Source organism: Spermophilus citellus, assembly GCF_964194105.1.
Source record: "Spermophilus citellus genome assembly, chromosome: 1".
NCBI lineage: Eukaryota > Metazoa > Chordata > Mammalia > Rodentia > Sciuridae > Spermophilus > Spermophilus citellus.
Genome location: NC_138182.1, coordinates 38,974,427 through 38,997,703, shown reverse-complemented (window position 1 = coordinate 38,997,703; position 23,277 = coordinate 38,974,427). Strand labels below are relative to the sequence as shown.

At 37.9% G+C, this 23,277-nt stretch overlaps 1 protein-coding gene across 1 annotated transcript in view; it reads right to left on the bottom strand.

The window, feature by feature from the left end:
- Positions 1–21,270, bottom strand: part of KPNA3 (karyopherin subunit alpha 3) — a 78,720-nt gene extending 57,450 nt beyond the window's left edge. Inside the window, exon 1 of the mRNA XM_081291329.1 lies at positions 20,786–21,270. Coding sequence (XP_081147455.1) covers positions 20,786–20,854 — 69 coding nt within the window. The 5' untranslated portion in view covers positions 20,855–21,270. The remainder of the gene's footprint in view (positions 1–20,785) is intronic.
- Between the last annotated feature and the right edge of the window lie 2,007 nt (positions 21,271–23,277).

Sequence of the window (23,277 nt, the reverse complement as noted above, 5' to 3'; positions counted from 1 at the left end):
AGAGAGATGTGAGGTACAGATTAATGGAATGGTTAATCTCTTCTGGGAAATAACAGAGACAAGTCCAAACATTGAGAATGAGATGGACATCCAGATACAAGAGTCACCCAGAATCCCAAACAAAATTTAAAAACTCTCCACAACACATTATAATTAAAACGCCTAATATACAGAGCAAGGATAAATTTTTAAAAGCCTCAAAAAAAAAAAAAAATCAGGTCACATTTAGAGGCAAGTCAATCCAAATTACTTCTAATTTCTTGGCACAAACTCTAAAAGCCAGAAGGACTTGGAATGATGTGTCACAAGTCCTGAAGAGAAAATATGTGGTGGTGGTGGTGGTGATGGCTGTGGTTGTGGCTCAGTGGTAGAGTGTTTGCCGAGCATGTGTGAGGCATGGGGTTCAATTCTCAGAACCACATAAAATAAATAAAGGTATTGAGTCCATTGGCAACTAAAAATATATATATTTAAAAAAAAGAAAATAATTGTCATATAAAATTGCTATATCCAGCAAATCTATCCTTCAGAACTGAAGAAGAAATTAAGACCTTCTAGATAAGCTAAAAGAATTCATGACCAGTAAGTCAGAGCTACAGAAAATACTTAAAGAAATACTCCACATAGAAGAAATAAAAAAACCCCAGACTGTCAAATTAACAAATTTCATTTGAGGCATATCTAAGCAAGTGAGAAACAGAAACCAAATTAACCATTAGAAATAAATCAAAATGGCAGAAAATAATAAACATTGCTCCAAAACAACCCAGAATGTAAATGGCCTCAAATCTCCAATTAAAAGACAGGGGTTGGCAGAAATGACTTAAAAACCAAAACCCAACTACATATTGTTTGTAGGAGACTCACTTTCCATGTAAAGACACTGACAAGCTGAAAGTTAAAGGACAGAAATTAATATGCCATGCAAATGAAGCCTGAAAACAAGCAGAGGTACCTACTCTGATATCCAAAAAAGCAGACTTCAAGCCAAAATTACTCAGAAGAGACAAAGAAGGTCACTTATACTCTTAAAGGGAACAATTTAAAAAGAAGATAAAACAATAGTAAATATTTGTACCCCAAATGCTGGTATACCCAATTATATAAAAATTACTCAAATTAAAGGCTCAGACCCCAATACAATAATATTGGGTGATATCACACCTCTCTCAGCAACAGATAGGTCACCCAGACATACACTCAGTAAAGATTATCTTTACCTGAAAAATATTACAAATTAAGTGGGAGTTAACAGACATCTATATAATTACTTCATCCACAAACAGCCAAATACACTTTTTTTCAGGAGCTTGTAAAACCTTCTCCAAAATAGACCATATTTTAGGTGATAAAGCAACTCTTAGCAACCACACACACACACACACACATATATATATATACATCTTACCAGATCACAATGGAATGAAATCAATACCAAAAACCCCTACAGAAACTACAAACACACAGAGACTGAATAATACACTTTTGAATGATGAATAGGTAGTTAAAAAATAGATCAGGAGAGGGATTTAAAAATCCTTAAGACTCAAAGGAGAATAATGATACATGTAATAGAATCTCTGGGAGACTAGCTATGAGTGTCTACATCAGAAAATCAGAAAGATACCCAATAAACAACCTAATGATACATCTCAAGCCCTTGAAAAAGAAGAAATCAAATACAAAATTAGTAGAAGGAAGGAAATAATTAAGATCAGAGTTGAAATCAATGAAATTGAAATTTAAAAAAGATACAAAACATCAATGAAACAAGAGTTGGTCCTTCAAAATGATACATGAGATTGATAAACACTTAGCCAAACTAACCAAAAGAAAAAAAGGGAAGACCCAAATTAATAAAATTAGAGATGAAAAAGGAGAAGTCACCAAAGACATCACAGAAATCTAGAACATTAGCGACTATTTTGAAAACCTATACTCCAAAAAACTGGAGAACCTAGAAGAAATGGATACTTGTCAAAAAACATACAACCTGTCACAATTGAATCAAGAGGACACAGAAAACCTAAATAGATCAATAAAAAGCAGTGAGATAAAAGCAGAAATAAAAAGTCTTCCATCAAAGAAAAGTCCAGGGCTGGGGATGTGGCTCAAACAGTAGTGGGCTCGCCTGGCGTTCGTGGGGCACTGGGTTCGATCCTCAGCACCACATAAAAAAATAAAGATGTTGTGTCCACCGAAAAATAAAAGATAAATATTAAAAAAAAATTTTTTCTCTCAAAAAAAAAAAAAAAAAAAAAAAGAAAGAAAGAAAAGAAAAAGAAAAGTCCAGGAACAGCTAGATCTCAGTTCTGTTACACCAGATCTTTAAAGAAAAATTAATGTCTCGGGCTGTGGTTGTGGTTCAGTGGTAGAGCACTCGCCTAGCATGCGTGAGGCACTGGGTTCGATCCTCAGCACCACATAAAAATAAAATGAAGATATTGTGTTCACCTAAAACTAAAATAAATAAATATTTTTTAAAAAAGAAAACTTAATGTCTCAAATTATTCCATGAAATAGGGATAGAACACTTCCAAATTCATTCTATGAAACTAGCATCACACTTGTACCAAAACCAGATAAGGACATATCAAGGAAAGAAAACTCCACACCAACATCCCTGATGAACTCATATGCAAAAATCCTTAACAAAATAATAGCAATCATACTCAACAACATATTAAGAAGATTATACATCATGACCAAGTTAGTTTTATTCCAAGATGGTTTAACATATGCAAATGAATAAACATAATTCATCACAGGAGTAGAATTAAGGACAAAAATCACTTAGTCATCTCAATAGGTACAGAGAAAGCCCTTGACAAAATTCAGCACCCATTCATGATTAAAAAAAAAAAAAAATGAAGAAACTAAGAATAGAAAGAACTTTCCTCAACATAATTAAGGCTATATATGACAAACTCAAAGCTGACATCATAATGATTGGGGAAAAACTAAAAGCATCTCCTTTAAAATCTGGAATAAGACAAGGATGTCCACTCTCACAACTCCTATTTAATACAGTACTAGAAATTCTAACCAGACCTATTAGGCAAGAGAAGGTAATAAAAAGGATAAAAATAGGATAGGAAATCAAATAATCAGTGTTTGCAGATGATATGATCCTATATGTAGAAGATCCAAAAAGCTCCACCAAAAGACTACTAAAACTAATTAACAAAAGCAACAAAGTAGCGGGTTACAAAATTAACATACAAAAATCAATAGCTTTCCTACCTACCAATAATGAACCTCCTGAGAAAGAAGTAAGAAAAACAATTGCATTCACGATAGCCTAAAAAAAAATTAAAATTAAATACCTAGGGGCTAGGGTTGTGGTTCAGCAGCAGAACTCTCACCTAGCATGTATGAGGCCTGGGTTCAATCCTCAGCACCATATAAAAATAAATAAATAAAATAAAGGTATTGTGTCCAATTAAAACTAAACAATAAATATATAAAAAAAAAAACTAGGAATAAATCTAACCAAGGAGATAATAGAACTCTACAATAAAAACTGTGGAATATTGAAGGAAAAAACAAAAAAACAAAGGCACAAGATGATAAAAAGACCTTCCATGTTCAAGGATAGGCGGAATTAATAGTTAAAATGGCCATAGGACCAAAAGCATACAGATTTAATGTAATCCCCGCTGAAATACCAATGACATTCTTCATAGAAAAAGAAAAAAATCCTAAAGTTCATGTGGAAGAATAAAAGACCCAGAATAGCAAAGCAATTCTAAGGCAAAAAAGCAATGCTGGAGGCATCACAATACCTGACTTCAAGTTATACTACATAGTTATAATAATAAAAACTGCATGGTACTGGCATAAAAACAGACACATAAGGGCTGGGGTTGTGGTTCATTGGTAAAGTGCTTGTGTAGCATGTGGGAGGCACTGGATTCGATTTTCAGCACCGCATATAAATAAGTAAATAAAATGAAAGTCCATGAAGAACTAATAAAAATATTTTTTTAAAAAAGACTCATAAGCCACCTGCAGTGGCACATATCTATAATCTCAGAGGCTAGGGAAGCTGAGGCAGAAAGTGAGTTCAAAATGAGCCTCAGCAACTTAGCAAGGCTCTAAGCAACTCCGCAAGACTGTCTCTAAATAAAATTTTAAAAGAGGTGGTAGGTGTCAGAGCACTGGGGATGAATAAAATAGATGATGAAGAGGATGCGGAGAAAAAGAAACTTTTATGTTGGTGGAACTGTAAATTAGTACACCCATTATGGAAATCAGTATAGAGGTTCTCAAAAGACTTGGCATGGTACCACCATAAGACCCAAATGTACCACTCCTGGCTATTTATCCTAAATAATTAGTCATCACTATAGTGATACATGCACACCCATGCTTACTGCAGCACAATTCACAAAAGCTTATCTATGGAATCAGCCTAGGTGTCCATCAGTCCTAAAGAATGAAATTATGTCATTTGCAGAAAAATGAATTGGAATTTGAGAACATTAAGTGAAATAAGCCAAACTCAGAAAATCAAGGGTTATATGTTTTCTCTCATGTGGAAATTAGAAGAAAAAGGAAAATCAGGGTTGGGGGGAATCTCATGAAAATCAAAAGTAGATGAGTAGAGTAAAGGAAGGGTACCAGAAGGAAGGAGGAAGGAAGGGAGGGAGGAATTACTGATGAATGTTACGGGCCAAATTATATTGTTATATTTTGTGCACGTACAAGTATGTTAACATATCCCACCACTATGTACAACTAATTAAACATGGGGTGGGGAATATTCCCAATACATGTACATGAGAAAGAACATATCTGTTATATTTTTTAAGGAAACTTATAGTTTATAATTTTAAAAAAACCTAATTTTTAAAATGGGCAAAATAGGGGCTGGGGATGTGGCTCAAGCGGTAGCGCGCTTGCCTGGCATGCGTGCGACCCAGGTTCGATCCTCAGCACCACATACAAAGATGTTGTGTCCACCAATAACTAAAAAATAAATTTAAAAAATTCTCTCTCTCTTTAATAAATAAATAAATGAAATGGGCAAAATATTTAAATAAACACAAGAAGATATATGACTGGCCTATAATAAGATATAAAAAAAAGTCAGACATCATTAGTCATCAGAAGAATGTGAATTAAAACCATAATAAGATACCACTACATACTCAAATGACAAATTAAAAAGACTCCTAACACAAAGCATTGGTGAGGATGTGAAAAAATGGGAGCTCAAACACTGTTGGTGGGAATATAGAATAGTACCATCACTTTGGAAAAGAAGTTTCAAAGTTTCTTAAAGAGTTAAATACATAGCATATGTATGACCCAGCCACTCTACTCCTAGGTACTTATCCAAAAGAAAAACAAAACAAAACAAACACATTAAGACTTATAAATAAATATTCATAGTAATTTTACTCATCACTGCTCCAATCTGGAACTGGAAATAACCCATTGTTCACCAACAGATGAATAAACAAATTGTAATTTATTCATACAATGAAACAAAATCCAAAACAACATCAATGCTACATTAAGTTAAAAAAAAAACCCTAAGAATATTATTACTATGATCACATTTTACAGAATTCTGAAAAAGGAAAACTAATACATAATAAAAAAAAGCATGGGCAGGGAGTGGCTCAGTGGTAGAGCACTCGCCTAGCACATGTGAGGCACTGGGTTCAATCCTCAGCACCACATAAAAATAAACAAAATAAAGGCATTGTGTCCATCTACAACTAAAAAATTTTTTTAAATGTTCCGTATTTTACTGAGATATATTCAAATTACTTAAAACCCCTTCCTAAATTCATTTGCCTCAAAGATTAATTTTTCTATGATATATAATTATCAATATCATTCTATTTTTTTCTAGTCATTCTGTATTATATACACTTGGATATGTCCTGCTGATCACCAATGGCAGCTGATAAATATTCCTGATAAATATAAGCAGTCAATAACACCTTCAAGAGTATAAAAATGTAAACTAATATTTATGGGACAACTTTTTTTTTTTTTTTGGTAGTTGTAGATGGACAGAGTTGCCTTTATTTTATTTATTTTTATGTGGTGCTAAGGATCGAACCCAGTGCCTCACATGCTAGGCAAGCGCTTTGCCACTGAGCCACAGCCCAGCCCACATGGGACAACTATTTTACTGCTATACTTAATGTTACAATAACAATTAGAACAAATGATGAGCAGTTCATGTAAAAGTGACTTGGTCCTGAATCTTTCCTGTAGATCCCTAAACACTCCTAAACACCAGATATTCCCTACCCCATGAAAACAAAAGAACAACAACCCCCCCAAAAAAAATCATATTCTGAAAGTCTGTAGCACCAAAATTATTCACTTCCTTGAGTCTCTTAGTCCCTGTGCTGACACAAATCAGTTGAGACTCCAATTTCTCCTTTTCATCAGTGAAAAAGAAAGAGGGCTGGGGTTGTGTGGCTCAGTGGTAGAGTGCTTGCCTATCTTGTGTGAGGCACTTGGGTTCAATCCTCAGCACACCATAAAAATAAATGAATAGGGGCTGGGGATGTGGCTCAATCGCCTGGCATGCGTGCGGCCTGGGTTCAATACTCATCACCACATACAAACAAAGATGTTGTGCCGCCGAAAACTAAAAAATAAATATTAAAATTCTCTCTCTCTCATAAATAAATAATAAACAAATAAAGGTATTTAAAAAACTATGGCCAATTTCCTTCATGAAAATAGATGTAAAAGTTCTTTAAATTAAAAAGTTTCCTTTTTAAAGAACTTTTACATATATGTATTTTTTTAATTTAAAAAAAAAGAGGTAATTTCAAGCCACATGAGTACCATTCCCAAGAATTGACAGTTAAATCCTCAACTCAAAACTTGGCATCAGTCACAACCAAGGGATGCCAATAAAACATCAGCCAGGGTGTCTAGCTCTCAGATTCCTCTGGGTTGTAAATTCAAACTTTTAAAACCACGTTTCTCTTCTATTCATGCTCCCTTTTCTGCCCGTCAGATGAGAGGAGCTCTTGACCAACTCTCAAGTTTGTTTTTACCCTAAACAGATTTGCCCAACCTCCCTTTCTCCCAACCTGCACTATTGTGAACAATATATACATGATTTCCTCAGAAACAGGTCCAGAACTCCATGTTTACCAAAAGAAAAGCATATAGAGGGATACTTTGGTCAATGTAACAAACATGTCATGTCTTCATTAAATGTCAGCATGTTCACAAATAAAAAAACTTCTATGAAAGTAAAAAATGTGGCAGGGCCCCTAATCACTGGATGGAGCTAAAATCTAATATTCTAGAAGATTCTTCACCAGTACTGACAAATTCAGAATATGGTCTTAACTATGAAAATATCCTATTTGTGATAAAAGTTAAATAACACAAAAAAGAATTTATTATCAGAAGAGAACAGAACTATTAAGCAAGCTAAATAGTACTTCTCCATCTCTTTTAAATCCTGTTACACACAGGAAATATCTATTACACAGCATATGAGGATAAAAGCCTAAGGCTGCACTGACTTCACCACCCAAATTTGCATTTGGCCACCCTTAGGCAGTACCAGCTAGGAAACAATGATCTAGCAGTTTCTTGTCCTCATCTAGGCTACCAAGACAAACCAGAGGCAAGTTCATCCCCATGGCTATACATGGCCACAAGTGGCTTAAGAAAAAAAACGAAAGAAATAAACAACCACCACCACCAAAAAAAAAAAAAAATTTTTGCTCTTCTAATTTATATATCTTGGCCAAACCATGAAGCTTTCAAGTCCCAGTTCATGCCATTTCCATTATGAAGCTTCCCAATAAGGCTGTAATCCACATCTGTCCCTCAATGTTTCCAAACAGTGTTACTTTTATTAAATAAAGGTATGTGGTGGGCTGAGACTGTAGCTCAGTGGCAGAGCGCTTGCCTGGCACATGGGAAGCACTGGGTTCGATCCTTAGCCCCACATAAAAAAATAAAGATATGCTGTCCATCTACAACTAAAAAAAAAAAAAAAAAGTAAAAGAAAATGTTTTTTAAAAAAAGTATGTGGCAGGGCTGAGGATGTGGCTCAGGGGTTAAGCGCTCCTGCAATACAATACCTAGTACCAAAAAAGTATATAGAAGAATAGTAGATATTTTTACTTTGAAATATCATAAAGTCATAGCGAAAGTGTATTTTTTGTAGTTGTAGATGGACAGAATGCCTTTTTTTTGGTTTATTTTCATGTGGTACTAAGGATCAAACCCAGTGCACCACATATGCTAGGCAAGCGCTATGCCACTGAGCTATAGCCCCAACCTGCGAAAGTGTATTTTTAACTGAGCATTCAGTTATATGACAATTTTTATTTAGGTTTTTTTAAGTGGTAAAATGGCATTCTGATTTATGTTTAAAAAAAAAAAAAAAAAAAAACACTAGCTGGTCACGGTGACGCATGCTTGACAAGAGAATCTCGAGTTCAAAGCCAGCCTCAGCAACCTCGAGGTGCTAAGCAACTTAGTGAGATTCTGTCTAAATAAAATCCAAAATAGGGCTGGGGATGTGGCTCAGTGGTCAAGTGCCCCTGAGTTCAATCTCCGGTACCAAGGAAAAAAAAAAAAAAACAGTGAAAACAAAATATATCTTACTTTTTAGGCAGATTAAACATAATACTGCCAGGTTACACTTCAAAATAATCTAGGAAAGGATACAAGTAGGTAGGATATAAATAAAATTAGATTGTCCATAACTGTAATTGTTTTACAATGGCAAACATGGGAGTTCAATACATTATTCTTTCTACTTTTATATGTTTGAAAATTTTCTAAAAACATGATACCTGATTTTCTGAAATCAGAAAACTTGTTTACCAACTAGGTATGTGAACAATCATTATTTCTGTATTCCCCACATTTTTACTTCGGTGAAAAAAAAGTTCAAATCATTAAATTCCAATGTTCTTGGTAGCTCAGGTTGGTTATTGTTGTTTTATAATATGACTTCTACACTTTGAATTGGGTTTAAGTCTCATTTCTAACTATAATCTAGAATGCATTGACAGCTAAATCTGGATACAATCAACTGAAAAGTATCCATCACTGTTATCAAAATAACAATCAAGTACAAATGTTTCTTGATTTACAACAGGGTTACATCTAGATAAATTGAAAGTGCACTAAATACACCTAGCCAAATGAATACCACAGCTTAGCAACACAGCACACTGTGGAGAATAGGTTTTTGTACCCTCATGATCCTGTGGCTGACTAGGAGCTCCAACTTGATGTAGAGCAGCCAAGTTATCACTAGCTCAAGAAAAGTAAAATTTGAAATTTGAAGTATGTATCATTTCACACATAGTAAAGATGGAAAAAATGCAAATCAGAAATATCACAAATTAAAAAATCCTAATTCATGGACCATCTAGACTTCCCACAGATGGGGGGCCCTCATTCCTGGATAGGTCCTATTCTGCATTCCCCAAAGCACCTTTCCTATAAGCATTGCCTCTTAGACCCTCATCCTCATGAAATAACTTTGTCAAAGAAAACAGAGGCCACCAGGCATAATCTATTCCAGTTTCCCTGCTGTAGCTTATGTCTGTACTTGTTCAAGTCCTTTTCCACCTGTGGCTCCTTCAAGATCTGGCCACAATTTATATCTCCAACTTCACACCTAAGCTCTTTCATTTCTTTTCCAGCCTGGTCCTTATAACTCTTTTGCTTCCATCTCTTGGATTTAGCCTAGAAACAGTCAATTCCACCCTTCCACACAAATAAGAAAACATTGAAAAGCTTTCTTTCAATCCTACTTCCTATTCAAGTTAAGTGTGGTCCTTCTTTCCATTACTACACTAAACATTTAAATTGAGGTCCTCCTGACAAGTCCAACTACCTCAACTCCAATTCACTTCTTACGGCATTATCATCTAGTTTCCTGCCTCTACCACTCTTCCAGGTTTCAATTTCTCACTGGCCCCCAGCCACTAAATACAATGAATGGCTTATTTTTAAGTCCTTATCAGACCTCTCATTTAGCACTGCAATTTTTGCCTCTCTTTTAAGAAACTCTCCTAAAATTCTAAAATTTCCTAAAGTTCTGATCCATCACTTTGCTGTTGAATTCCCTACATTCTTTTTTTTTTTTTTTTAATATTTACTTTTGGGGGTAAAGGGACACAACACAATGCATTTTATTTTTTGTTATGTGGTGCTGAGGATTGAACCAGGGTCTACAACTGAGCCACAATCCCAGCCCGAATTTCTTACATTCTTCAGTCTCATTTTTACCTTTTCTTCAATTTCATCTTTACCTAGTCCCCTGAAAGGATGTGGTTTCTCAGGAATCTTTCCTTCCCTGGTCCTCTTTCCTTCATATGCCTATAAGCCTTCATCAATATTATCAGCTTTAGTCACTCTAATCATTGCTTGCACTATTTTCCAAAGTTTTACTACTGGCCACATTACCTAAGCAGTGCCTGTATGCCAAATCTTGTCTAACATCTGATCATAAATACAGCCATACCATTTGTTTACTATTATCTATGGCTCCTTTTGTACTTAACACAAAGTACTTTAGTTGCCCCGAAATATGCCATGCTGACTCTATTTCCAGGCTCACACAAAATGTACTACACCAAGGAAATACCTATTTTTCTTTTAGCTTAAATATCTCCATGAAGCCTTCCCTGACTCCCCCAAGTCAATCTGAGTGATTCTTTATCTATGTGCCCACTGCCTTTGAAATACACTTTCATTACAGTGAGTTTTTGTTTGTTTTGCTTTGACATCATCTTCATAGCAATTACACATTTCTGAAGCAAGAATTTTGAAGCATAGTAGAAGCATGGTTATTAGGAAAATGGAGTTTTAAAGTCAGAAATGTGGGACTGAATGCCAGTTCTGTCCCTTCCTAGTTGCGTGTTCTTAAGCAAATCACTCATTTTCTTTGTATAATAAAAATATTGCAAGGAATTATTGATGATTGTTTCTATAAGAGAGTGTCTTGCTATATTTTCAAGTTACTGGGTTATCATTATTTTAATTGTTTCATCTCATACTAGGTTCAGAATTCAAATTGTTGCTGAGTGAAATAACTGAAGTTAGCTAGTTGTACACAAATTATTTTCAACTGCATACTGAATATTTCCATTTGAACATCAGTATCTTTACACTCAACTGTTCATTTAGAGTGACTGACTTGTTAAAGGTTTGTCTGAATCTTTGCTAGTTTCAACACTGTGTTCTGGGAACTGCCTCAGTTCCAGTCAAACCAACACAGTTGATCACCTTAAAGTTATGTTGGAAACAACAGAAACTGATGTGACTTAATTTAAGAGAAAAAGAGGGTAGGGGTGAAGAATTTATTGGAAGAATATAGAGCAATTCACAGAACCAAAGGAGAAACTTAAGAGTCAGGCCTATGAAAACAGGGATAAAAGCAATCCCCACAGATCAAGGTGGCCAAAATTAATGGATGGTTTCCTTCATAGTACTTCTTGCCAGAGTGAATAAATTAAGTCTCAGTATCAGCTCACTCAAGATTTAAATGCCAGGGATAGAAATTGGCCTAATCTGTACAAGCCAGAAAGGGTGAGGCACCTTAATTAACCAAAGGAGCTAGAAGCACCTAGATTTAAAATCTCATCAAGAGATAGCCAATGAAAGAAAACTAGCTTCAAAAAGCCAAATCAGAATGCTATTTCCAAAAGGCAGAATGAGTGTAATGTCACATTAACTGTTATTTGCACATGACAGGTCTTTAAGACTCTTAGCCACTATCTCTGTTATTGATGCTATCTGTCCTTCTGGCTTGCAAACTCATCCTTCAAAACTTAGCTTAAATATGAATTTCCCCAGATATAGAATCACTCCCATTCTCTACGTTCTGAACAGGATTTCAGAACTTATCATGCTATTCACTAAGCATATACTCAGGTACCAGCCTCTCCCACTAAACAGGAACTTCCTACATCAGAAAAAATATTTTCATATTTATAATCTTTGAAAACTAACAATGTCTGGCACACAGAAAACACTAAATAAATGTTTAATAAATCTGTTTTCCAGTCAGGATATATGAATCATCTAATAAAAAAGGAAGATGAGGTTACTATAGATAAGCATGTGACAGCATCAAAGAGAAAGTGGATAGACTAAAAGAAAGCAAGGAAAAAAGGCCAAAATATTATGAAGAGCAAAAACTCCACATGTACAAAAATTAAGGACAAAATTTTAACTAATCTAAGAATGTTTTTTCATGAAAAGGAAAACCCAGTGTCCATAAATATACAATGGAGATTCTTAGAAACAATAAAAATAACTAAATTATATTCTATTTTAAAAAGAAGAAAACATATCAGACATTTTTAGAAACCCTGGCATTTCAACACAGAAAAGGAAAGAAATTTTGGCATGTAAAGAAACAATTCTATGACCAAGAAAACCTAACCATTAGGGATGATTAATTCAAAATAAATACAGTCATGATCTATTTTACCATACTGTAATTGGTAATGCTAAGCTGTGACAAAATTTTTCTTAACAGGGGCTGGGTTTGTACCTCAGGGGTAGAGCGCTCGCCTAGCACATGCGAGGCCATGGGTTCGATCCTCAGCGCCACATAAAAATAAGTAAATAAGGGGCTGGGGATGTGGCTCAAGCGGTAGGGCGCTCGCCTGGCATGCATGCAGCCCGGGGTTCGATCCTCAGCACCACATACCAACAAAGATGTTGTGTCTGCCGAAAACTAAAAAATAAATATTAAAAAAAATTCTCTCTCTCCTCCCTCCCTCTCTCTCTAAAAAAAAAATAAGTATTATTATTATTATTATTATTATTATTATTATTATTATTATTATAAAGGCATTGTGTCCAACTACACCTAAAAAATAAATAAAAAATTCTTAACAGCAAAAAAGGATAATTACATCCACCTTACACTTACTAGTCCTTTACCTTCAATATAAAGGAAGTGTCAGTCATAGAGATATCACTAACTCTAAAGTTAGATTTTCTAAAAATACATTTTGTAACTCCTTTACTGGATAACAAAAGGTCATATTGCTTTTTCTTCCTTCAAATGTCATGCAGTATATGTCACATTTCACCTAAATAACTAAAATTCATCTCAGCAAATGTAGCAACTTTCATATCCGTGGTATTAAACTATTCTTTATCAGATGATCTTAATATCACTATTGGGATGTATTCCAAAGTACAGTGTCATCAATTAAAAATTTTTTTAATTAAAATATGCTTAACCTGTTGCAGGTGGTGGTGCATACCTGTAATCCCAGCAGCTCAGGAGGCTGAGGATGGAGGATCAAGAGTTCAAAACCAGAGGCTGGGGTTGTGGCTCAGCAGCAGAGCGCCTGCCTGGCATGTGGTGAGGCCCTGGGTTCAATCCACGGCACCACATAAAAATAAATAAATAAATAAAGGTATTGTGTCCAACTACAACTAAAAAAAGTAAATATTAAAAAAAGAGAGAGAGAGAGAGAGAGAGAGAGAGAGAGAGAGAGAGACACTTCAAAGCCAGCCCCAGCAATGGCGAGACATTCAGCAACTCAGTGAGATCCTGTCCCTAAATAAACTACAAAATAGGGCTGGGGATGTGGCTCGGGGGTCAAGTGCCCCCTGAGTTCAATCCCTGATAGCCCCCTCCCCAAAAAAAGCTTACCCTGAAGCTGTTCAAGCCTTTAAATTTAACTTCAATTTTTAAAAAAATCTTAAATATGGTCAGAAAAAAGGAGAAATAATTGAGCACTACCACAGGGAAACACACAAACCTTGTAATTGGGATATGCTGAGAGCCATAGCCAAGTAGGAATGACACATGGCATTAAGTAAAAACAAACTAGTCTCAAAAGGCTTGTGCCTTAATCCCTAATTCACTATGCACCTTAATTTCCCAATATTTTGTCTGTCATAATAAAAATATCATATCTGATTTGGGAAGCAGTATTGGAAAAGAGACTAAAAAAGTAAGAGTTTCAATTAAAAAATATACTTTGGGAAAATTACTATGCTAATATGGATGATAAAACTAGTATGGATGTATTTATTTGAGAAATATTTTAGTGCTTACTTTGTTCTGGCTACTGTAATAAGTGGCAGACAATGAAGACACAGAGTTTATACCCTCCAAAAAGCTCATGATCCAGTAGGAGAAACAGACAAAATATTAAGTAAAATAATTCAACATAATTGCAACGAGAAAGATATACTCAGAGTTCATTCAGGAGCAAAAAAGGTACCCAACCTAGAGTTCAGGATTTAAAAGGAGTAGGCAACAGGAGGAGGGAAGGATATTCCAGTCAGCAGGATGGCCCCGAGAATAGAAATAGCACTGGCTAGGAGGAGAGGATAGCATTCCAGATTATGTATAAGCTTATAAGAAGTTCAGTGTTGCTAAAGCTTAAAAGGCCAGGAGAGGGTAAAAGGAAGGTTGAATCTGGAGAAATAATAGAGCATCTGGCTTACTAAAAAAAAAAAAAAAAAAAAAAAAAAAAATCTTCTGAATTGGAGGAAAAACACCACTTTGGAGGCAATTTTTAAACTGCCAGGTAATAGGTAATAAGGTCTAAAGCAGGCTGGAAGCAGAGGAATAGAGAGGCAGGGCCAAAATCCAGAAACAGCACAGAGATTCAAGCTGCATGACTGGCATCTGACAATGTGGGAGATGAGGAAGGAGGCCAAGAAGCCTCTCAAGTTTCAAAATCAGGTCACAGTTAGGGCAATGATGCCATGAACAATAAAAACAAAGGCAGAACATGGCTTCAGACAGGTTGAGTTTGATGAGCTGTTGAGCTATTCATGTGAATAATTTCCAACAGATTTAAGCCCATTACAAACAAACAAACAAACAAACACACACACACACACACACCAATGATGGTTAAAGCTAAGGGAGTTGCTGATATAAGCAAGAAAAAGTCCTTACTGAAGAGTCTCACAAAATCCCAATACAGACTACAATAATCAATGGGTAGAAAGAAGAATTGGCAAAAACAACTAAACATGAGTAATCCAAGAGTCAGAAAGATGAAGAATACATGTCCTGTTAGTGAATTCGAGAAAATTACAGTATGTCTACTATATCACATGTAGATTCCTAAAAACTTCACGTTCTGTCAAGTTAGGAAGAAAGAGGTGTCATGTACCAGGATGACTGAGGCAATAAGCAGCACCTTTAAGACAGAGCATCTGATTAAATGGAGCCAAAAAAATAAGAAATGGGTGACCGGGCAAGGTGCACATTCTTAGGCTTGCTCTGTAATCCTGCATCTCTGTTCTTTGTGTTCTACAGCTGCTACTTGGAATGCTAAACATTAATGTGCTGGTAAAACTCAAATATGAACCAATATGGATTTTGTATTAATATCTTTTCTCTATTTTTCATTCAAATATGAATTAGTTCACATTACAGAAATATATTACAACAGAAGACACTGTTAAAGGAAAGCGAGGCAACAGTATCAATGCCATGGTGTCGACACCAAAAGAAATTATCTTAGAATAATATTGTACCTTTTATTCCCAAATGTATAGGGTTTTTTTCCCAAGTATATTATCTAGTCTCTCTTCTCAAAGAGTATTTATTAAATGGTGTGAACTGGTCACTTAATGACCAATGAGAGTCCAAAGTCCCTACTTTTACTAGGTTTTTTGACAGAGCCCATATACATTAATACCTATACACATATAGATTTGTACATAAAAGCAATTAATCCCAAATAGGTGAAGGAAAATTCACTTACAAAAACACTAGAGACAAAAAAAAAAAAAAAAAGGAACAGGGACTAATAGTACTAAATATTCTATTAGCAATCCCTTTTAGAGAACTTCCGAAGAGTTATTTTTTTTTAAATTATTTGTTGTTTTTTAATTAGAATGGCACGGTGTGGCAGAACTGTAATCTTGGTGTTCCAGAGCTATAAGGAGTCTGAGTGAAGAGTCTGCCAGGATGAGCCCCACTAAACAGATAGCCAAAGAAGGCATATAATAGAATAGCATTTATAAAAGCGTGCAGAGAAAACTGACCTGGTTACTCAACCATCTCAAGTACTTTACCATCACTGGCATAAGAGAGATACAGGCAAAAAGTGGTAAGTAAGATGGAAAAAGTAAGGTAGGGCTTTATATGGAATTATGTATGGCACACTAAGGACTTTTATCCTGAAGGCAATGAGAAGCATTGTGAACAGGAATGTAATACAGAAAGATTTTTAGAAAGATCAATCCACAAGATAAATGGGGAAAGAGGATACTGAAGACAGGAAACTAGGTATGCTATTATACTTGCACAGGAAAAAATAAGGGTCTAAATTAGGGGCAGTTGTAAATAAGGTCAGTAACAAAGGTACCAATATGAGGGCTCTTTGGGATGGCTAATACCAAGAAGGATAAATAAGGGAAGGGAAAGGAGTTACGAATAAAGTTTAAAACTTAGACAATCAGGCCATACCACTTAACCAATGTAAGTTCCAGAGAGACAGGAACAAATTTGGTAGTGCTAGTTAATTTTTCAGGTGATAAAATATATTTCAACCATAATAATATAAAATGAAATATGAATTATTAAAACATTTAAGTATTAAGCTCAAGGACACGGGTTATCATTTTTTGGTAAAACTCTTTGTTAATAATAATAAAATCTTAGAACTCCCCTCAGTGGAGGACAGCAGAGTGAGCAAGAGTTCTGGCTTCCAACTCATAAAGCTCAACATAAACCCAAGCTCTGTCACTTACCACACTATGACTTAGAGCTATTTATCTAAGTATTGTAGGCCTCGGGTTTCCTCAGTAGTAAACTGGCGGGAGGCTCTAGTGATGTAGTTCAGTGGTAGAGCACTTGCCCAGCATGTGCAAGGGTTAGGGTTCAATCCCCAGTACCGCCAAAAAAAGTAAATGGGGAAAATAAGAGCACCTACTTCACGGGACTATTGCAAAGACCAAATAAACAATCCATATAACACTGACCCATTACAAACAATAAATGTTAAGATTTTCAAACTATTATTATTAGTTACTGATAAAAATGTCACATCCTTAAAGCATATAAGAACAAGAAATAGAAAAGTGAACTTGGATGGCAGTTGTGTTTTAAAAGTAGTCGTTAAACAGAATAAGAATTTCTGTTTTGTGCACTTAAGTATATTTGAAAAGGTTGTTGTTGCTGTTGTTGTTTTACTGTTTTAAAGGAAAAAATTTAAGAATCAATGCCTTGCACAAAAATGTCTGGTACTGAAATACACATTCCAGACCAAAAAAAAAGGTAATTAAAAATTTCCTTTTCCCTATATACTTCTTGGTTTAGATACAAAATCCATTCCTTTACCCAAACTCCAAACTGCCCAGAAGTAATTACTCACTCCCCTCCTTTTATCCATAAACTTCAAGATAACCTTTATTTCCTTCTGTTAGCTTTATGCAGAAAAAGATGAGGAAGAGGAGGAAGGCTAAAAGAAAGAGGAGGAGCATCAAATCCCTATTACAGCCCTCTCCAATCTCAACTCAAGAAAATTCCTCTTTGCAGACCAGGCCCTCACATAGGTATATCCTTTCATTTTCTTTAGAAAATATGTATTTTATTATTGCTCCTAGCTTATAATGTGTATCAGATGGTTGTGTAATTTAGGTTGTATCTTTTCAAAGTGCATTTCACAGCTGGGCACCCTATCACACACCTGTAACCCCAGTGACTCAGAAAACTGAGGCAGGAGGATCACAAATTTGAGGCTAATCTAGGCCCTTAGTGAAATACTGTCTAAAAAATAAAAAGGACTGAAGATGTAGTTCAGTGGCAAAGCACCCCTGCACAAAACAAATAAATAAATGTGCATTTTACTATATTGGAACAATCTGATAATCACAACTCCTTAGAGAACTAAGTTGTAGTATGGTTCTAAACATGGCATCTAGTCTTAAGTTATTTCTAAATCCACAATAAAGGCCCTTAACCAGATTTGACCCAAGGTACCCTTTAGTCACATCTCAAGCACTCTCTCTCTGCATCTCAGTGTTCCTACTACATTCTCTCAGGACTCAATTAGTGCTTCCTCAAATCTAGAATGCCCCTTCTCCTGCCCTTCTGAGTTAATTTTCTTTCACCTGTCACGGTCAGCGTACTCCCATTCACCCATTAAGAATCAATCAGAGGATGGGGGATGTGGCTCAGTGGTACAGAGCTTGTTTAGCATGTGTGAGACACTGGGTTCGATCATCAGAACCACATAATTAATTAATACATTGTGTCCATCTACAAAAAAAAAAAAAAAAAAAATCAACCAGGCTGGGCAGAGTGGTAGAGGCTGAGACAGGAGGATCGCAAGTTCAAAGCCAGCCTCAGCAACTTGGCAAGGCCCTAACTAACTTAGCAAGACTGTATCTCAAAATGAAATACAAAAAAGGGCTGGGGATATGACTCAGTGGTTAAGCTTTCCTGGGTTCAAACCCTCCCTAACAAACAAACAAACAAGAATCAACCAGGACATCTCTTGCTCCAAGTCAGGGTTTTCTTGTGCTTTTTCAGAATATCTATAACACTTATAAATGTAATGCATTGTAAGTATAACCCCCCCACACACACACACACACACTGGATTATAAACTCCTTGAAGTACAGACTGAATCTAATTCCTTTTTGCATCCCCAAACATAACCCTACAAAAGCATCTAAAGGGGCTGAGGTTGTGGCTCAGTGGTAGAGCACTTGCCTAGCATGGTAAGGTACTAGGTTCAATCCTCAACACCGCATAAAAATAAATACATAACAGTATTGTGTTTATCTACAACTAAAAATATATATTTTTAAAAAAAAAGCAACTAAAGTACCTTCTTCATGTTAAAATGGGGATGTTGCCATTCCTAGCTCATAAGGCTACTAAAAGGATTAAATGAGGTTATCATGAAGTTCTCAGTAGAGTGTGTCTGCCTGACAGAACTACCATATGAATGTCTGTTATTTGATGTCTTAGTTACACTAATGTATCCTGGGAATTGCAATATCAGGTTGAATGACTTAACAACCATGCTGTCTTTCTCATGCATCCATAAGTCACGGGTTACCTTCTGATCATCAGCAAGTATTTGCTGTGTATCTATCATGTTTCTGAATTTATACATAATATTATTAAGCTCCTGGAACATGGTAATAGAGGGAAATAATAAGATAAAAACCTGTACCAATACCCAAGGAGGGAAAGAATAATATTAATTTTTGCGCTACAAGTAAAGAGAGTATTTTTCAAACTATGTAACTTGCTTTGAAAGAGTAGGCTTCAAGAAAAATTGCTGGTGGACAAAGTTCAAAATTAACTCTTGTCATCAAGTGAACCAATAACAGGAGGCAGTTCCAACACTTCTTGTTCCTATTCTTAAATTTCAATTTTGCTTAGACATTTCTCACAAAGGAATTTAAGAATGGTCAGGACTTAGATGACCTTTATTTGTCTCATTCAAACGGGAATTCCACAGATATTTCCCTAGGTTTTCCCCAATTAGTATTTAATTTTGAAAATTACCAGAGTTGTGTTTCTCATAAAGAGAATGCCGAACAGTATATTTACCCCCACCCCAATCGTCTCTCTTTTAAGACTGGATAAAATAAATACTGGCCCCTTAGCAAAAATTACAAAACTGCAAATCATGTTATCTAGTATTAGAAAAGACACTCTCGACTTAAAAAAACACTTTTTCCTTATCAAATTGAGAGGTCAAGAGTGCTAGTGAAGTTTATGCATTATAGTTCATGGTTTTTAGTAGCTGCAGAGAGACCTCTAGTGCTGCCTCAATAAGCAGAGTTTGCAAATAGTAGCTGCTAATGTCACCTTAATGAGACAATGGCAACATGCTGAGTAGCAACGAATTGAGTGACCACAATGAATGTTTACAGTTTTGCAACCACTTGGAAAATCTACCAGCTTGGTGCAAAAGGGATATGCAAGGACGGACGAAATCTATGTATCCAATTCATTTCAGGTAAAACATGTCAAAGAGATTATCATCCTATGCACACTCCCACTCCAAGAAAGACTAAGAAAACAGGTCCTAAGAGCCGAGGTCGGAATAACCTCTTTTCTGAAGCCTCAACACAATAGATGGTAAACTATTGTCCACCTTCAGCTTGCTCCACTTGCCAGTAGTAACAGGAGTATAAACTGGAACTGCTCAGCAAGGCTGTCCTAAGGACAACATTGGAATATAAGAAAATGGTCTTGGCGCACCTACCCTCCCCCATCCACCACCCTCAAGTCAGTTACCGGGCTGGTCCCCACCCCCCTCTGCGGGCCGCCACCGCCCGCCTGGGCCCGGCTCGAAGAAGGTAGGCGCGGAGACAGGCAGAGCCCAGGCTCCATGTGCGGCAGCGCGGGAGGAACCAAAGGGGCTGAACCCAGCGGAAGGTTGCACTAGCAGCCCGCGCGAGACGCGGTCGGCCCCCGCCGGTGCGGTCGGCGGCCCGGGCGACAGCATCCCAGTCAGTCCGCCCGCGCGGCCCCGGCCCGCGGACCCCGCCTCAGCTTCACATCCCTTCCTCGCCGACACCAGGCCGCGCCCGCGTGACGGAGCCGAAAGCCCCGGCATTTCCCGGTCCCCGCGCCGGCAGACCAGGAGGATGGCTGCAGCCCAGCTAGAGTACCGCTGCCCACTCCGCCCAGCCCCGGGCCGCGGTGACCAGAGGTGGCGGCCAACTCCGACTGACCGCGAGCCGGCGAGAACCAGCCCGGCGCTGGCCCCCCGCCCCTCCCCGCCGCCGCCGCCGGGCCGGCGCGGCCGGGCGGGCGAGCCGGGCAGGCCCACACCGCGGAAGCACACTTACTTCCACATCGCGGCCCTTGTTCTTGAAGCTCTTGATGCGGTGGTTCTCCAAGCCGGGGTTTTCGGCCATGGCTGCGCGCGGCTCCGGCGGCGGCTACTCTTGCGGCTGCGGCGGCGGCGGCGAGTCTTGGCGCGGGAGGGGGAGGCGGGGGAGGCCGGGAGGGGAAGGGAGGGGGAGGGGGAGAGGAGAGCACGTTCCGTGACGCCTCCGAGCGCGAGGTGGCAGCAGCGCCGGGGGTGGTGCCGGCCGATGGCCCGGCCGGGCCAGGCGGGGCGGGAATGGGACTGAAGAGCGGCGCGCGCCCAGGGAAGCTATGGTCACGTAAACGGGAAAGATGACCAGCCTGGACACACTCCGGTTGGTTCTCGGGATGACCCTGTCTCTCCCCTCAAAGCTCAGGGCCGCAAGTCATGTGCTAGAAACGAAGCCGGACTTAGCGGCTTTTACGGCCCACCCTTCTCCAGACGCCGAGCGTCAAGCGACAACTACAGTTCCCAGCATGCCAGGTTGAAGCCGGAGCGGTTCTCCACGCCCAAAGGGAAGCAGAAGCATGCCGGGATTGCTGTGCGCGCGGCTTTCTGCGCGGCGCACTCCAAGCGCTGGGAGAGAAGCCCCGCCCTAAGACCGCCTCTGGGCGGGACAAAGGGTGGAGCCTGTCGGGGTTGTACCTGGAGCCTTTCGGGAGGGAGGGGGCGGGGCTCCTGAAAGGCTCGCTTCGGTCCAGCAGCCCAAAAAATTAGAGGAAGAAGACTGCCCCGGGTGCTTTGCTCTTTATCTTTTTTTGGGGTCTCCTCAAATAGCAGCCACCCTCAAATGCTGTTCACTTGTTCTGCTTCGTTTTTATAAATAGCATTGATTTCTCCTCCACAAGTACGTATGTATGTGTATGACAAGTGTGTCAATATGTGGTATCTGGCTTTCTCACTGGCATTGAACTCAATAAGAGCTGAGACTTTTGGTTAATTTATCGATGAGTATCTTGCATCAGAACAGTGCCTGGCACTTCGTAGGAACTCAAGAGATAAATACTTGTCAAACAAATTAACACTCTGGAGTCACCCAGTTTCTTCATCTTCTTCCCAAATCCTATTCTGCAACCTATATCTGGACTGTGCTACCACCTCCTGCGCTCCAGACACTTCATTTCACCTTTACATATGATTTTTTTTTAGCCTTTTACAAAAATTGATTTTTTAAAAATCAAATCAATTCAACATAAAAAAAATATTTTCATAAAAATTGTCGGTGCAAGGGAACAATAATGTTGAGGTACCCAGGGAGGGACAAGAAACAGCAGGACAATTTCCTACAATTAGACCCAAAAGGGAAGAATGAGGATTACCAGCTCCTGTGAGAGCCAGAGTTGTCGATGAGCTTCACATGTAATCTTAACCTCAGGCAGCAGTCAATCCCTGGTCTTCAGGAACAACCAAGGGAAATTTGGAAGGGTGACACGAATAGCTGTTTTCTGGTGCAAACAAGCTTCATTTCATCATATGTGAAATAATTCAGTTTCAGAATCTATAGTAGATATAAGCTGATATGCAATGTTATATATAATTCAAAAGAACTGAGGTCAGAGTTTGGTAGAAATATACCACTAAGAATTTAATTAAGCTGGGTGCGGTGGTGCTTCCGCGAGGCTGAGGCAGAAGGAGTGCAAGTTCAAAGCCAGCCTCAGCAAAAAGTAAAGCTTTTAAGCAACTCAGTGAGACCCTGTCTCTAAATAAAACACAAAACAGGCTAGGGATGTGGCTCAGTGGTTAAATACCCCTGTGTTCAATCCCTAGTACCAAAAAAAAAAAAAAAAAATTTAATTAAGGCAATCTTCAAAGGAAATGGGCCTTAAAGAACCTGAGGTCCAGGATTCAGAAATTTAGAACCTTCCATTATTAGGATATGTCCAGGGGCATTTGTTTTGTGAGTGGTGAGATGTGACCTGTGATAAACACAAGTCCAATTAAAGGCTTCAAATCATGATTCCTGGAAGATTCAATTTGTCAAGGAAATCCAAAAAGTTGGATTCTTTTTTCCTTATTTTTAAATGCACCTCAGTGATCTGGTCATTTCAGAAAATCAGGCTCTCAGTGTTTGACACTTGATCCTTGTAAACCACTCATTTGAAGGAAACAAAAACAACAGATCATCTAAGACTTAGGATGAATGTATTGACTCAACTCTGGTTCTTAAAGGAGATAGAAGTTTCACATTCACCATTCCTTGACTGATTGGAAGAGAAATTTCCAGACTTTTGCTCAATTTCCTTCATAACTTAGCAGGTATTCTCTTATCTAGTTGCTGTATATCCTTCTATCACCTCTCTTCACCCTACCTGCAGTAATCAAACACTGAAGTATTTCAACATCATTTTTTACATATTCAGGGAGTACTTGCTACATGTCAGTCATTGCACTGGCACCAGGATCCATTTGTAAATAAGACAGCCTGTCTCCTGCCTCCACACTCCTTCATGTTCACTAGAGAGACACACA